The sequence below is a fragment of the Rhinatrema bivittatum genome, chromosome 8 (genome assembly GCF_901001135.1).
Source record: "Rhinatrema bivittatum chromosome 8, aRhiBiv1.1, whole genome shotgun sequence".
NCBI classification, from domain to species: Eukaryota; Metazoa; Chordata; class Amphibia; order Gymnophiona; family Rhinatrematidae; genus Rhinatrema; species Rhinatrema bivittatum.
Genome location: NC_042622.1, coordinates 136,099,604 through 136,117,032, shown reverse-complemented (window position 1 = coordinate 136,117,032; position 17,429 = coordinate 136,099,604). Strand labels below are relative to the sequence as shown.

Below are 17,429 nucleotides of genomic sequence, written 5' to 3'. Positions count from 1 at the left end.
GACTCTCATTAAGTCTCCAGACTCTTTTCCCTGTATTGCTTCCCACTCCTTTGAAGGAGATCCAGACCACTGCTTGGTCCAACCAGGTAATAGAATTAATCCCAGAAGCCTCCACCTTATTCACCAGAGCCTTATCAACTACAAAAAAAAAAAGTCTATTCTGGAGTATATCTTATGTACTTTAGAGAAAAAAGTATAATTACGCTCAGAGGGGTGAAAGTCTCCAGATGTCTAACAAATCCCATTCGGCCATTAAAGTCTTCAATCCCTGTCTGTTGGCTTTAGTAGTTCCCCCAGAACCTCCTCTGTTATCGAGAAATGGATATCTTGTTATGTTAAAATCTCCTCCAACTATTATAAAACCTTCTGCCCATTGCCGAAGTATATTTGAAATTTTCTCCAAAAACTTCCCTTGACCCTCACTGGGACTGTATATATTAGCAATGGTATAGCTATCTTTCCCCATCTTGAATTTCACAATCAGGTATCTACTTTCCAAATCTCTCAATACCAAGACAACCTCCACCACGACATTCTGTGAAAAAAGAAAGCCCACTCCATAGTATTGAGAAGAGGAGGAGGCAGAGGCAAAAAATTGAGACAGGAAGTGTTTGGAGAATAACAATCTTTCATATTTTTTCCTTAAATGCGTTTCCTGACACAGAAGAATATTCATCTTCGAGTTCACCACATCTTATAATAACTTTTTTCGCTTGACATAGGTATTAAGACCTTTCACATTCCAGGAAAGTAGTTATGTCCCCAATGATATCAACTGAAGTATCTCCCACACCATCTTAAATGCTTGCCTTTCAAGATTGCAACTATCCTCCTTCCTGGTACCCTAAGAAATCTAATTGCTGCCCAGGATTACCCATCACTTCCCTACCAGGACATCCTAATTGGCCTCCCTTCTTCAGCCCGCACCCAACCCCACCTCCCTCCCTTTCCTCCCCGGCTTGCGCCAGCTCCCGCTCTGAGGAATAGAGTCACGTAGAGTTCATAGCGACCCCACCAGGCCCCTTATTTATCATTAAGCATATAATACCTCCCTTGAACAGAAAGTAAATAAAGAAGACATTAGGCAAACTGCAACGAATAAAATTACTTTAACAAACTGTGAATAGTCCAACACTCCTTTGGGCATCGAGTGGCAATGAGTTCTGGACTCCTGCCAATTAAAGCAAACGAGGTACAGTTTTCATAACCTGGCTGCATCAAGTAGCAGGTTCTGGCATAGGGATGGATCCTCCAGAATCCCTGTGCAGTCTCTTTCCACCATTCTGAACTGAGGGCTCTCCCGGGTGTAGCTACTAACTGACATGTTCTCGTATTGGATCCAGCTTCCAGTCCAGCAGCTTGTAGAATTTTCAAGGCCTCATCCACCAGGTGGACCCTCGAGGAAACCCCATTTATTGTAAAATGGAGACCAAATGGAAACAGCCACTTGTATCGATGTCCACCTGCTCTCAGCACTTGAACCACCTCTTTAAACTCGCTCTTCTTCTTTATAGTCAGAAGAGATAAATCTTGGAAGATTTCTATCTTGTGACCATGCCACTGTATATCTCTCATTTGTCTTGCCTGCACCATCACCTTTTCTTTTATAGCAAATTCATGGAAGCAGACTACTATGTCACGAGGAAGTTTATTTGGAGCCTTAGCCAGTGCCCTATGTGCTCTCATCAACTTAATTTGCTCTGGCACTGCCTCTCCTTCACCAGAATGCAGTATGAAGAAGCAGATGTCTGTTATTACCTTCTGGCAGTCCATATAAGCCTGATCTTCCAGAATGCCTCTGAAACTTAAATTGTTTCTTCTGGAGCGATTCTCCAGATCCTCCACCCAGTCTTATAGCTTGATATTTTCATCACGGATCGCTTGAAACGACTGCTGCATCTCCTTCGCCATTATTTCCTGTTCTTCTTGCCTCTGCTCCACTGCTTCCAGGCGCAGCCCCATCTCTAAGCACTCGTTTCTTAGTTCGGCGACAATGGTTTGTAGCTTCAGAAGCCCCCATATCAGATCTAAATTCACTGAATCATTGTTGGTAATCTGCTCTGGAGAGGAGTAAATCAGAACTTTGTGTGTTGCCATTGTTTTCTTCTTCCCTGAGCACACTGTTTGCTGCGGCAGCACCATTTTCTCTTAGATTCCCCGCACTGGTCTCCCCGATCGATTTCGCTGCCGTCAGGTCGAACGAGAACTGCCTGATATCAGGTGCTTTTTTTATGGACCGATATCACGGGGGTTGTAGGCAGCTGGGGATGTGTGAGAAAATAGTCGCAATGCTTTGATGGCTCTTTATCGGGAGGGACTGTCTAGGTCGGAGTCCGGAGCTATTGGTCTAAGCCATCATCTGTCGGCATGACGTCACTTCCCCCAAATACACTTCGTGATTGGGCTTTTTAATATATTTATAGATAATCTGGAAAAGGGAACGACTGAAGTGATCACATTTACAGACAACACAAAATTATTCTGAGTTATCAAATCATAAGTTGATGCGAGATACTGCAGGATGACCTAATAAGAATTGGGAGACTCAGCATCCAAATGGCAGATTAAATTTAATGTGCACAAGTGCAAAGTGCTGCATACAGGGAAAAGTAATCCAAACTGTAGTTTCCCATTTTGATTGTCTCTCTATGAAACTTTTCCAGTTCTTTATCTTTTTTGAGATGTGGTGACTAGAAATGCACACAGTATTCTGGATGCAGTCAAACATTGGAGCAATACAGAGGTAAAGCAGAGTTGCTTACCTGTAACAGGTGTTCTCCCAGGACAGCAGGATGTAGTCCTCACATATTGGTGACATCACTGGACAGAGCCCTATCACGGAAATCTTTCTATCAAAGTTTCTAGAAACTTTTGACTGGCACACTGAGCTTGTCCAGCATGCCATGATCCCTGGTCTCCCTTCTTTTTTTCTTCTTTTCCTGGTGACTTTGCTCGATGGAAGAGTGTATTAGTATCGGTGATGATTGTGTAGATGTCGATGGAGTAACTTTTTTTGAAGAGATTCTCCATCTTATCGAGACTGGCACGCCTGCACTTTGGAGTCATCTGTGCGCAGGTGGAACGTGCGTGGACATTGTGACTGGGACCGAGGCAAAGTACGCATATTTCATGCGGGTCTGTAATTGACATCGTTTGGGGGCAGTTTGGACACTTTTTAAACCCCGTAGCCATGATTAAAAATAAGGCCGGGGACGGTCAGTGGCCTGCGGACACAGATGTGAGATGGCAGGAACCGGCTGAAAATAACCCCTGGAATGGTACTCAGCAAACGTTGTTTGAAGGGAGACCCGTGTAGGGAATTTTTGAAATGAAAAATTCGAATTTCCGCGAGGAAATATTTGTGAGAGAACTCACAGAGCTTCTTAAATGCGAGGCTAACAGCAACGTGGAAAAAAAAAAAAGAGAGAGACTGAAGGGAGACCCCTGTGGCTGCAGGGGTCATGGCATGCTGGGCATGCTCAGTGGGCTCAGTGTGCCAGTCAAAGGTTTCTAGAAACTTTGACAGAAAGTTTTCCGTGATAGGGCTCCGTCCAGTGACATCACCCATATGTGAGGACTACCATCCTGCTTGTCCTGGGAGAATATGATATTCTCTGTTTTATTCACCATTCCTTTCCTAGTAATTCCTGTTTGCTTTTTTGACCACCTCAAGACACTGAGCTAAGGATTTCAAAGTACTGTCCACAATGACACCTAGAACCTTTTCCTGGTAATAACTCCTAGTATGGAACAGTTCCCCTATGAGGAAAGGCTAGAGAGGTTAAGGCTCTTCAGCTTTGAGAAGAAACAGCTAAAGAGAAACATGACAGAAGGGCTATAAAATCATAAGTGGACTGGAACAGGTAAATGTGAATTAGTTGTTCATTCTTTCAAAAAAATAAAAAAAAGACTAGGGAGCATTATATAAAGGGGTAGATTTTAAAACCTGCACACAGGCGCAGATTTGTTCGCGCAACCCGGCACGAACAAATCTACACCCGATTTTATAACATGCGCACACAGCTGCGCGCATGTTATAAAATCCAGGGTCGGCGCGCGCAAGGGGGTGCATAATTGTGCAACTTGCGCATGCCGAGCCACACAGCCTGCCTCCGTTCCCCCCCCCCCCCCCCTGCCCTCCTTTCCCCTACCTAACCCGCCCCCCAGCCCTACCTAAAACTCCCCCTTACCTTTGTTGAAGAAGTTACGCGCGCCAGCCAACGGCCGGGCCCGCAATCCCGGGCACAGCGGCAAATGGCCGCTGTGCCGGGAGGCTCAGGACCTGCCCCCAGGCCCGCCCCTTTTTGCAAGCCCTGGGACATATGTGCATCCCGGGGCTTGCACGTGTATCTTACGCGCGTAACCCTTTGAAAATCTTCCCCAAAGTTACTAAATAGCACATTTAAAACTAATCTGAAAAAATACTTTTTCACTCAGTACACAATTAAGCTTTAAATTCAATACCAGAGGATGTGGTAAAGACAAAATGTTTTGTGCAAAATAAAGAACTCCTGGTGTTCACTGATCCTCTTGTCTTGGTCGCAACTGCTATATTGGATCAGTTTCCGGTTTGCTTTAGAGGATGTGGTAAAGGCAGTTAGCATAGCTGGGTTTAAAAAAAGGTTTGGACAAGTTCCTGGAGGAAAAGCCTGGTAGACTCGAAGAAACCATTGCTTATCTCTGGGCATAAGCAACATGGAATCTAACTACTATTTGGGATCCTGCCAGCTACTTGTGATGTGGATTGGCCACTGGTGGAAAAGGATACTGAGCTTGATGGACCCTTGGCCTGATCCAATATGGCAGTTCTTATGTCGCACCTTAGTGAGATGGGACTCATACATATAAGTCAGCAGCTTGTTTCCATGGCCCACTCCAAGCACTGAAAACAAACAGGAGAAAGCTGTATTCAGATACATACATTTGTTTAAACCAGGATTCTTCTCCTAGAATATTTCATGCCCCTCTAGATTACAGACAACCTCACTTCTTTTCTTTTGCACCATTTCCTCAAAAGTATTTCTAGCCCATTATCTCCGCCTGATGATGGTTATTTGTCTTATGGCTAATTAGGAAACAGATATCACAAACATAATTTGGTAGCAATTTTCTATGTTTTGATACATCATACTTTCAAATTCTTGACTATGAGATCCTGACAGACTCCATCACACAAAATTAGTTCTGAAAGCATCAGATCAACCTCCACATTCAAAACTATTTTCTATGAAGGTGGTGTCATTTTAGTGCTCTTTAACCATTCGCCCATAGCCAACCATTCTAAAGGACAAATAAAAAAAACCCTGAGAAACAAAATGAAAGCTGTATCTGAGATATCTGCAATATAACCTCCCCACAAGGTCACCTGTGCGTCTTTGTTTACCAAAAAGAACATACCGAGCACTCCCGAAGACCTGGCGTCAAGGCGGTGGCCTGCTCCAATTTTCAAATAAGAGTAGTTTGGTCCTTTTGCTGCAGAGGAAAGAAAAGCCAGTTTTACCACTTGCAACACAGAAATCTAAAAGCATAACAGCACAATAATTATCCAAGTTTTACGGCAGCCTTATGAGAAACAAAATTGTAGGCAGTTGGTTAAAAGTCGCACAAGCCAAAGCATTATGATGTTCCCTTCATCACAAACCGTGTACAAGTAATGCTTCTTCCATTGCTGCAGTAAAGTCCTCCTTTATATAGAAGTTGGCTAACGAGCAAGTACACCATGGCCTGCAATTCGCTGCACTTGCATGCATTCTTGTCATTCTTCTATTGCTTCCCTTTGCGCTCAGATTTTTTATTTAACTTGGGAACTGACATAAATGTTTACAATCTTTGAAAGCCTTTTCCACAGAGCATGTAGTGACAGGCAAAGTTCTGACTAGGGGTGCTAAAAGCATGAGGTGATTCCAACTTAAATGTTTATATTTTTGCTAAGTTAAACTTTGTTTAAAGTTTCTTAAATGTTTGTCATTGTATTCTTTTTTAAAGTAGTGGATAAAAACAATCAGGACACAGGATCTGAAATATTTCATACCCATGAAACACATGGGTCCAGAAACCATAATGGTCCTAGAACTTAAGAGGTGCCATGCTGGGTCAGATCAATGGTCCATCGAGCCCAGCATCCTGTCTCTGACAGTGGCCAATCTGAGTCACCTAGAAGTGCCAGCTGGATCTTAATGGGAAGATCTCTTCCCTGCTGATCATTCCTAGAAGAGATGGTGATCCTCAATCTGCCTGGTGAATAATTAATTGTTAATGGACCAGAAACTTGTCCAAACCTTTTCTAAATCCAGCTATACTACTTATATTTTGACCATATCCTCTGACAACAAATGCCACAGTTTAATTGTGCATTAACTGAAAAAAAAAAAAAAAACCTCTTACAAATTGTTTTTAATCTGGCTGCTATCAGTCAGTTTCATGACCTGTCTCTCTAGACCTAGTACTATCTTAAAGGGTAAATAACCGTCCCCTAGTAACCTGTTCCACGCCACTCATGATTTTATAAACCTTGAGGTCAATATTCAAAAGTCATTTAGATGGATAACTGAAAAGTTATCCATCTAAAATAGCGGGCCGGGGATATTCAGTACCATATGTGCCTAAATTTTAGGTGCACACCAAGATGTGCGCCTAGAATTTAGGCACATAAGTTGGAGGCATTCTGGAGGCAGCTGGGAGCCGTTTTGGGGTGGGCCAGAGTTAGCCGCATAAGTTAATTAATGCAGATAGCCCTATGGGCCAACCAGAGTTATCTTAAAGTTAACTAGTTTGACATAACCTGCTAACTTTAAGATAGCCGGGGTATTTAGCAGTGCAGCCACACCACTGAATATCTCCGTTAAGTTAGCCAGATAGGTATATTTGGTATATGAAGAGCCCTAACCTGGTTAACCTTTCTTCATGAAGGAGCCATTCCATCCCCTTTATCATTTTTGTTGCCCTTTTCTATATCTTTTTGGTTCCACTATACCTTTTTTGAGATAGGATGACCAGAACTGCACATAGTACTCAACGTGTAGTATAGTAGTTTCAGTTTTATTCTCTGTTCCTTTCCAAATAATTCCAAACATTCTATTTGCTGCCTTTTTTTTTTTCTTTTTAATACTGTTTCCACACACTGAGCTTTGGATGTCAATGTATTGCTCACAATGACTCCAAGATTCATTTCCTGATGGTGACTCCTAAAACAGAACCCATAAATGTGTGCCTATATATTTTTCCCTCATTGCATCACTTTGCATCTCCACATTAAATTTCATCTACCATTTAGATGCCTAGTTCCACAGCCTGGCAAAATCTTCCTACAATTCCTCAGTTTGCTTATGTTTTATTTACTTGGAATAATTTTGTGTCATCTGCAAACTATCACCTCGCTTACTGCTCTCTTTTCCAGATCATTATTAAATTAAACAATACTGATCCCAGTATTTATCCTAGGACACTCCACTATTTGCCTCTCTCCATTGGAAAGGAAAATTGGTTCTTACCTGCTAATTTTCATTCCTGTAATACCACAGATCAGTCCACACCAGTGGGTTATGCATCCCTTCCAGCAGATGGAGTCAGAGTACAAAACTTTTGAGGCACTGCTGCTTAACCGAGAGTGCCACCTGCAGACCCTCAGTATTGACCTGTACCCAAGCCAAGATACTTTAGAAACCCCTTCAAATAGAGCTATAAACTTTGTTCATCAAGAACCAAACACAAGGAATTGAATCCTGCTCCACTCAAATCACCTCTAAGAAAAATAATCTTTACTAATAAGCAAAGCTTGGCAGGAAAATCAGTCTTTCAGAATCAACTGGGAGGGTCTCTTGACTGATCTGTGGTATTAAAGGAATGAAAATTAGTAGGTAAGATCCAATTTTCCTTTCCTGAACATACCCAAATCAGTCCAGACCAATGGGATGTACTCAAGCACCCCTAAACTGGGTGGGCCCCCAAAAGACCCACACACAGGACGCTCTAGCACAAAGGATGGCTCGTCCTGCGTCCTGACATCCAGACGATAATGCCTGGTAAAGGCATGAATCGATGACCACACTGCAGCCCTACAAATCTCCTGTGGGGACAGTAGCTGACACTCAGCCTAGCACGCAGCCTGTGCCCTAGTGGAGTGTGCCCTCAAACCCACAGGAATCTGTCTCCCCTTACATATGTAAGCCGAGCAAATGGCCTCCCTAAGCCAAAGGGATATGGTAGCCTTAGAGGCCTTGTCCCCTTTCTTCAATCCACTGAAGAGAACAAACAGATGATCTGAGCGACGAAAAGCATTAGTAACTTCCAAATATTGAAGCAGAGTCCACCACACATCCAAAAGATGTAATTCTCTATCCTGAGGACAATCTTTTGACCACTCTGGAAACCCTGGAAGGTCTAGTCTGATTGACCTGAAAGGAAGACACCACCTTAGGAACAAAGGAAGGTACTGTTCTCAATGAGATTCCATCTCTGGAGATCCGCAAAAATGGGTTCCTACACAACAGAGCCTGAAGTTCAGAAATCCTTCTAGCTGAACAAACAGCCACTAGAAAAACTGCTTTCAAAGTCAAATCTTTCAGGGTTGCTCTTCTGAAAGACTCAAAGAGGGGTCCGCAGAGGACACGAAATACCAAGTTTAAGACTCCAATCTGGACAAATCTTTCACACTGGAGACATAACAGTTTAACCCCTTTGAGGAATCTAACAACATCTGGATGAGTGGACATATTCCTACCCTAAAACCTGCCTCTGAGTACTCCCAAGGCAGCCACCTGCACACGAAGCAAGTTGTATGCCAAATCCTTGGACAACCCCTGCTGCAGGAAATCCAGCACATGAGATACCTCCACCGTCAGAGTATCCAGATGACGCTGAAGGCACCATACTTCAAACAGTTTCCAGACCTTAACCATAGAGGTTGCTGGACATCTGGACTGAAGAAGTGTGGAGATGACCTGTTTAGAGTAACCTTTTAAGCATAGTCTCCATCTCTCAAAAGCCAAGCCGCGAGACAAAAGCGATCCTCCCAATCCAAAAATATGGGACCCTGATGCAACAACAATGGAAGATAAGCCAGTCTGAGAGGACCTTCTACCGTGAGCTGCACCAGATCTACGAACCACGGTCTCCGTGGCCACGTCGGCACCACCAAGACAACGCTCCTGGAATGCGATGCTATGCACCCGAGAACCCGACCTACGAGAGGCCAAGAAGGAAAAACATACAGAAGGATTCCCGTTGGCCAAAGGCACACCGGAGCATCAAGGCCCATCGAACAGAGTTCCTTTCTTCGTCTGAAGAATCTCTTCGCCTTCGAGTTGAGTCGTATCGCCATAAGATCCAACTGGGGAGTGCCCCACCTCACGCAAATGTGGTTCCACACCTCTGGGGACTACCCCCACTCCCCAGGATCCAATTGTTGCCTGGTGAGGAAGTCCGCCTGCACGTTGTCTATTCCCGCTACATGTGATGCGGCTAGACCTTAGAGATGATGCTCCGCCCAGGCAAATAATCTCTGGGCCTCCAGTGCCATGGCAATGCTCTTCGTGCTATCCTGTCGACTAATGTATGCTACAGCCATCGTGTTGTCAGAGAACACCCAAACCATGCAACCCTGGTCCAGAAGCAGAAAAACCTCCAGGGCTCGATGGACTGCCCTCTTCTCGAGTCAATTAATGGACCAGAACTTCTCTTCCGGCCGCCACAGACCTTGCGCTGACCAGCCCAAGCACACTGCTCCCCAGCCGGAGAGGCTTGTGTCCGTGGAAACCACCACCCAGTCCGGAGGCTCCAGATCCACTCCCTTCTCTAAACTGGGATGAGACAGCCACCATGAGAGACTGGACTTGGACACCCGAAGCAGAGGCAAGGAAAGATGAAAGCCTCTGAGCAGGGATTCCACCTGGACAACAGCACTCGCTGAAGCGGTCTCATGTGCGCAAAGGCCCAAGTCCAATGTGGATGCCATGGACCCCAGGACCTGTAAATAATCCCACACCGTGGGCACCTCCAGACGAAGAAGACGCTTCACCTGAGACTGCAACTTCGTCACCCGGTCCGCTGCTAGAAGACTGTCTTGCTGAGAGTCGAAATGGGCCCCAAAATAAACTAACGACTGAGTCTGCTCCAAATGATTCTTCTGCACATTGATAACCCAACTGAGCGACTGTAAGGTGATCATCACCCTTCGGAGAGACCTCTCGCATTCCTCCCTGGATTTAGCTCAAACCAATCGTACAGATACGGGTGGATCAAAATTCCATCCTTGCAAAGAGCCACAGCCACCACCACCATCACCTTTGTGAATGTACGGGACACCGTCGCCAAACCAAAAGAAAGGGCTCTGAACTGAAACTAAGAAACTGCTGATGTTCCTTCCAAATGGGAATGTGCAGGTACGCCTCTGTAAGGTCTCCTTTATGAACTGCTGCAATCAGGGTATGCAGCATCTCCATGCGAAAGCATGGGACTTGAAGGAAACCGGTTCAATTTCTGCAAATCGAGAATGGGACGAATGGAGCCCTCCTTTTTTGGGACCACAAAGTAAACTGAATACCTTCCCTGTCCCTGCTCCTCTGGAGGGATAGGAACAATGGCCTTTAGGGCGAGCAATCTCCACAGAGTCCCCCACACTACCTCTTGTTTGTTGTGTGAAACCACGGGGAACTCTACAAAGGCCTCCCGAGGTGGCCACAAAGATCTAGAGCGTATACCTCTCGTATTACCTCCAGCACCCAGCGGTCCGAGGTAATCGTTTCCCACTCCTCATAGTAGTTGGACAATCTGCCTCCTACAGCTTCTACGAAAGAGTGGGGACCACTGGCTTCATTGGGCTGATTTTCCGTCCCAGCGCCCTGCCTAACACCTTCTCTGCCCAATCTGCGGGCTCCCCAAAAGGACTGCTGATACCCACCGCCCTGTTTCAAGGCGGATCCAGACAAGGACTTGCAGGAACAAAACCTATGGGAATCCTGAAAACAAGCTTGAGATGGGAACACCTTCTTACTGGGCTTCCTATCCTCTGGCAATCTATTCCCCTTGGACTCCCCCAAGACTTTCATCAACTGATCCAAATCTTCTCCAAATAACAACAGCTTCTCTTTTAAGAGACAGTTACAGAGCTGGACTGTGGACGACAACTCAGCCGACCAGTTACGTAACCACAGAAGCCTACAGGCCACCACTGAGGAGACCATGCAGCAAGCCAACATACGCACCAAATCATACAGAGCATCCGCCATATAGGCTATGCCTGCCTCCAGGCTAGCGGCCTACAAGGTACCGCTGTTGGACCCTTCTGAACCCAACACAGACAGGCCCTTTGCATCAAACTGGTACAGACAGACGCACGTAGACTCAGTGCAGAGACTTCAAACATCCGCTTGAGCTGCACCTCCAGCTTACAATCCTGGACATCCTTTAGGGTGCTGCCCCGGCCACAGAAATTGTCGTCTTCTTGGTGACCACTGAAACTGCCGCATCCACCTTCGGAATCCTCAGCAGCTCCAGGGAATCCTCCATTAATGGATAGAGTTAGGCCATTGCTCAGCCCACCTTCAGGCCAGCATCTGGAGAGTCCCATTCCCGGTTCACCAACTTTCGAATCTTCTTGGATAATGGAAGGGTGCTAGTGGGTCCCCTCAGTCCGTCCAGGACTGGGTTAATGCTCTCATTATCCGACTCCTCCTGAGCGACCTTCACTCCTAATTCCTCCAGCACCTGAGGAATGAGTGGCCACAGCTCTTCCCTCTTAAACAGATGCAACACTCGCGATCATCTCCCTCCAGGACTAGAAACTTGTCCAGGTCAGGGTCATCCTTAGCCCCAACCATGTCGGGGGGTGGCAGTGCATCCGGATCGGTTACAGATTCGAGGGGTCCTGCTGCGACTGATCCAAGTCCTCATTGTCCCAGGGGCAGCCCTCGGCAGCCGCACAATGTAACCCCAGGTGTTGTAGGATATCGCCAGGCCCCTGAGAGGCCTCTTACCCATGGGGGACTGCCAGCGTTCCTCCACCCATTTTCACTCTGCACTTCTCCTCCTCCACAAGGCCTACCTGGCTAGGAGGATAAAATCTGGGTAAAAATCCCCCGACTCATCCTCCCCCAAGTCTGGGGGCTGCCAGCCGCCTCCCCCTCAGAGGTACTCTGCCTCACTGGGGAGAAAGTGGGAGGGGAGTCTTCCAGTTGCACAACAATCTCCTGCTCAGCTTCGCTGGCAGTAAGAGAAATGGGCCCTTCGATCTCCGGCTGAGATTCCCTGTGCGGCCCAAGGGACCCTCCTGTCACGATATGCACTCTGAGCAAAGGGAGCAAGGGTTCAGTCGCGCAGCAGGCAGCCATATGCCCAAAAGGCGCTGAGCTGCGCTCTCCCACTAGGCCTGGCATCCAGTGCAGACTCCAGCCACCGAGCTGCCACCGGGAAAAAGATTCGGTCCCCACTGGGGCAGTCACTACACTGTCAGCCCCACCGGCGCGCAAGACTGCAACCGAAAGGTAAGACGCCCCGCGATCCCCTCCCAGGCACGAGCAGTACCGTTCGAGCCTCAAGCTAATGGCTTGCCAACCGCCGCACTGTCCTCCACCTCTCAGTCCTGGCCAGCAACTCCCGCTGACAAGGCCCACCACCGACTCCCAACAGACTTTCCTGCTAAGTTCTTTTGCCTGTCTCATCTTTTTTTTTTTTAAACTTAAAAGGTTTATTAGCTTAACACATCCCTGTCCAAGGCCTAGAGGGAACCAGGACCCCTGGCTATCTGACAGAGTGGTACTGTAACCCATAAGGGTTAAAATTAAAAAAACAAAATGCAATTCCCTGGATCTCAGGCTGGGAAATTGGTGTAGGGGGAAAAGCAAAGAAGGGAAAAGAAATTGAAAAAAAGAAAAAAAAGTGCTAAAAAGAGGTAAGGGGGAATAAAGAGGGCAAGTTTAGGTGTGTCTGAATGGAGGTTCTGTGTGGATGTGGCTGTCACAGGGTCACTGAGCTTGGGACGGCTGCTGTCAGCATTCCAAGTGGGACAGTTAAACAGTGAGTGGGTGGGTAGCCTTGAGAGAGGAAGGTTGTGTATAAGAAGATCCTCTCTCTCAAAGGCATTTTTTTTTTAGTTTTTTATGACAGTGAGGGGGTGAGTGTATGAATGAGAGTCTTAGTTAACTTAGAGAGCCCCGCGGGAGTTTGGCTCTAGCTTGTGATTGTAATAGGGACTCTTAAAAGAAAAGAAAGGGAAAAGAATTTTGTTGAAGTTTTGTTAGTTTTAAGCTGACAGTGGCTAATTATTGTAACAAACCTCCTCTCTGAACTGGTTGAACTTAACCCTGGCTACTAGGAAGACAGTTCATTGTTAAGCTGTTGTTACTGTCTGAATTTAAAAGGAATCATTTAGGAATCTAAGGATCCTATATTGATTTAAAACGAATTTCTTTAGCCCTAAGAAACTTTTGTAAGAAGTTTGTTGGTTTTGAACTGACAGTGGGCTAATTGATTTCCTCTCTGAAGCAGGTTGAATATAAACCTGGCTGCTAGGAATGCAGGACCTCTGTTTAGTTGCTGTAACTTTCTGAAAGTAAAAGAATCATTTAGGAGTCTGAGGATTCTATATTTATTTTAAAAGGTATTTCTTAAGCTTTAAGAAATATTGTGAAAGCTGAGGCACAAATAAAAAGAAAAAAAAAATCACTATATTTATATGCCTAAGTGCCTACAATTAAGCCTTTCCATTTTTACTTTCCAAAGAGGGTTAGTATCTGTATACTATGCTGATGCATAAAGAACCCTTTCATCTATTGGAATATTTTTTTTTTTAAGACTGTCTGGTTAAGAGTTTAGTTAGAGGGATTATAATTATTCATTTATTTCCATTAGTTAGATAGTGTTAAAAAAAAAAATAGAGTAGATAGTTTCTTTTAATTAGTTTTTTTAGATAGGTAGTAGGTGCCTAAGGAACCTGCAGCGCAGAAAACTGGACTCTTTGAAAAGAAGAAGTGCAACCTGAAAGAAAGGGCCCCACCGGTCTTCAACTGGTGAGCTCACTAAACCAAAGACAATATAAAAAAAATTCTTTGTAGGAAAAGGAAAGGAAAAGGAGAATGGACCGAAAAGCATGTTAGAGGTTATGTGTAAAGACTGAGAAATTTATGAAAATGAAAAGGAAGGATACATAATTGAAAGGATAGAGGAAGCAAATTTTGTTGTATTTATATTTTTCTAACTTATGTTGTTGAATCTGTTGTATTTGAGATACCTTCAGAAAGTTATATAACAAACTAAAAGTTTTTTTTATAAAGAAGTTATTAGCTCTAACAAAACTATCAGTTTGAGTCTAAGTGGGGTATTTTCCTATGAAATAATTCTTTATTCTTGTAAACCTTGTTGCCCACAGCTAACAACCACCCCTTACATTAAACGGCCAGTTTAGCGACTACTCTAGCGGGGACTTGGGGTGTGTGTTACTTCCCAGGGGGCGGGGTTTACAGTATGTTGAGGACAAACTTAGACAGGGGTATCCAAGCCTCTGGTCACCTAGCTCCACCTGAGGGATGGCCCACGAAGATGCCTAACACCTCAGGAAGCGTCCAGTTTTCTTGTACCTAGCACTCACTACCTAACTATCTTTGATTTATTTTTTTTTTTTAAACTATCAGCCTGCAGGTGTGCATCACTACCATCTGCTGGAGTCCGAGAAATACTAAGGGTCTGCAGGTGGCACTCACAGTTAAGTAGCAGTGCCTCAAAGTTTAGTTCTCTGACTCCATCTGCTGGAAGGGATGCATTACCTGCTGGTCTGGACTGATCTGAGTATGTTCAGGAAGCTGCCTGTTTAATAATACTCTTTGCTTCCTAACTTTAACCAATTATCAGTCCACAATAGAACACTGCCTTTTATCCCATGACTGGCTTGTTTGCAGGCTGTATTAACATTTATTAAACTGACATAGAAATTATCCAAGATAGTATGAGGTTTGAAACCATATAGGTCCCTTTTTCCAATGCCAGTCAATTACAGGTGAAAAAACCACAGAAGAAAGCTCTACTCCACATATCACATCTCAAAAGCTCAGGCATCTCAATGTCTTTTGATATGTCTTGTGTTGCTCGAGAAAATATATTACAATCTGCAGAGAGACACACACTCATGCAACTAAGTTCAAAAGCTAAATGTAATATAGAATCTGTACATACCCAGTGAGTGGTCAGCTAGGACTGGTAGAATGGTAGCAGTAAGGGTCAATTCTGTGCCACCGCTGCCCTCCAAAGTACTTGGCAGGAACCGAACTTGCTGACGAGGGGCTGGCTGTTTCAAGGAGTTCAGATCTGAAAGGACAAAAAAAACGCACCTGTTACATGAAAATACTCTCACGTTGGTCACAATCAGCATCAAGCCTTTTCACTGAGGTATTTAAATACAAAACCTCCTTAGTTTAGTTACCACATGATTCCAATACCACACTAGTATTCCTTAAACCCCAACTGACTTAAAAAAGTATAATAAATAACTGTAAAGAATATATTTGAAAGCATTTGTATTCTACACACATACAATGGTTCCTCGAGAACACCATCATAAAATAGACAGAAAATATTCTTCCAAAAAGGGTGTAATTTGTACCATAAAAAATGGAGTGACCATTATTAGGCTAGAGGACTGATGCTCTCCTTACAATATTACACATTTGATATTCTGTGACACTCTCCAACTTATTTTAATAGTGAAGACAAGAGGAATTGGATGACGAAAACAAGCCCTTTATTAAAATGCCCAACTGGCAGAGTTTCGCTCTTTTAGACAGAGCTGCCTCAGGGGCAACTTTTGAGGTTTCCTTGCAGATGTATTTTGCTGTATCAGAATAATAGGTACATCTTCACCGACCCTGCACAACTCCGTCAATATCTGGACTCCTACTCCTAGTACTAGGAGAGTTGGATAAAGCTAGATTGGGTACACATCACAGAGTTTTTCCCAGAAACCTAGCAAATAAAGTCATACAGTATAAATCCTCCATTACTGCTCTGCCAGACCCAGAGGAAGTTCGCTCGCCACCGGTCGACTCCTGGTTCCTCCTTGCCAATTGATGTAAGCCACTGTGGTCGCATTGTCCTGACAGACTTCCCTTGCAGCCTCGATTGTAGGGCCTGGAGAGCCAATCTGACCGCTCTGGTCTCCAGACGATTGATCGACCACTGGGATTCCTCCCTCGACCACTGGTCCTGTACCAACTTCTCCTGACACACCGCTCCCAAACCAGAGAGACTGGCGTCCGTAGTGACCACGGTCCAATCGGGAACTTCCAGAGAAACCCCGTGGCTCAAATTGTCTGAGTTACCAATCTAGACTGGAACAAGCAGAGTCTGTAAGAAGCAGCGGAAGATGAAATTGTCCGACACCGAACTCCAACGGGAAAGCAACGCTGACTGCAGAGGTCTCATATGAGCCATGCCCAGGGGACCAACTCAAGGGTGGACGCCATCGAACCAAGGACCCGCAAATAATCCCGGACTCTGGGAGGATGCTTGCCTAATAGATCCCAAAGCTGCTCCTGCAGTATGCGTTCCCCCATTAGAAAAACCCAGCCCAGTCGTGTATCGAACCGGGCCCCTAGAAATTTCAAGGACTGAGAAGGAATCAGGTGACTCTTGGCAAAGTTGACCACCCATCCGAGTGATTCCAACAGTTGAACCACCTGATGAACCACCGCGTGGCAAAGCAATTCTGACTTTGCCCGAATCAGCCACAACAACCATCACCTTGATAAAAGTCCTAGATGCTGTGGCGAGGCGGAATGGCAGGGCACGAAACTGGTAATGTTGCCCTAGGATGGTGAACCTCAGGAATTTCTGGTGGTCGACTGGATGCCAATGTGCAGGTATGCTTCCATGAGATCCAGAGACGCCAAGAACTCTCCCTTTTGCATCGATGCGATGACGGATCGCAAAGTTTCCATGCAAAAACATGAAATCCAGAGGCGTCTGTTTACTCTTTTTAAGTCGAGAATGGACCAGAAGGTGCCCTCCTTCTTTGGCACCATGAAGTAAATGGAGTAACGGCCTCTCCGCTGCTCCACAAGGAGAACTGTTACAATTGCCCCGAGGTCGAGGAGATGCTGCAATGTGTCCTTTACCGTCCCGTGCTTCTTGACATACGAGCATGGGAAGACAAGAAACCGATCTGGAAGGCGCCGTGCAAAATCTAATGCGTAACCTTGTTTTATCACATTGAGTACCCACTGGTCCGAAGTCAAGAATAGCCCATTCCTCGTAAAATTGAGACAACCTGCCTCCCACCACTGGAGCCGAGGAATGGACCAGCCTCATATCATTGGGAGGACTTGGGTCCACTGGAGGACTGCTGAGCACCTGGTCTGCCGAAGCACCGGCCTCGAAAGGACTGGGACCAGGACTGTTCTCTTCCCAATGGCTGTTGAAAAGAAGATCCAGAAGACCAGGACGAA

General features: G+C 45.3%; 1 protein-coding gene across 5 annotated transcripts in view; it reads right to left on the bottom strand.

The window, feature by feature from the left end:
- TRUB2 (TruB pseudouridine synthase family member 2) overlaps positions 1-17,429 on the bottom strand; it is a 71,323-nt gene that overhangs the window by 41,609 nt on the left and 12,285 nt on the right. For all 5 annotated transcript variants that reach the window (XM_029610819.1, XM_029610821.1, XM_029610820.1 and 2 more), the window contains exons 3-5: positions 15,163-15,294; positions 5,398-5,472; positions 4,821-4,882 (exon numbers count right to left, since the gene is read on the bottom strand). In XM_029610819.1, coding sequence (XP_029466679.1) covers positions 4,821-4,882; positions 5,398-5,472; positions 15,163-15,294 — 269 coding nt within the window. The remainder of the gene's footprint in view (positions 1-4,820; positions 4,883-5,397; positions 5,473-15,162; positions 15,295-17,429) is intronic.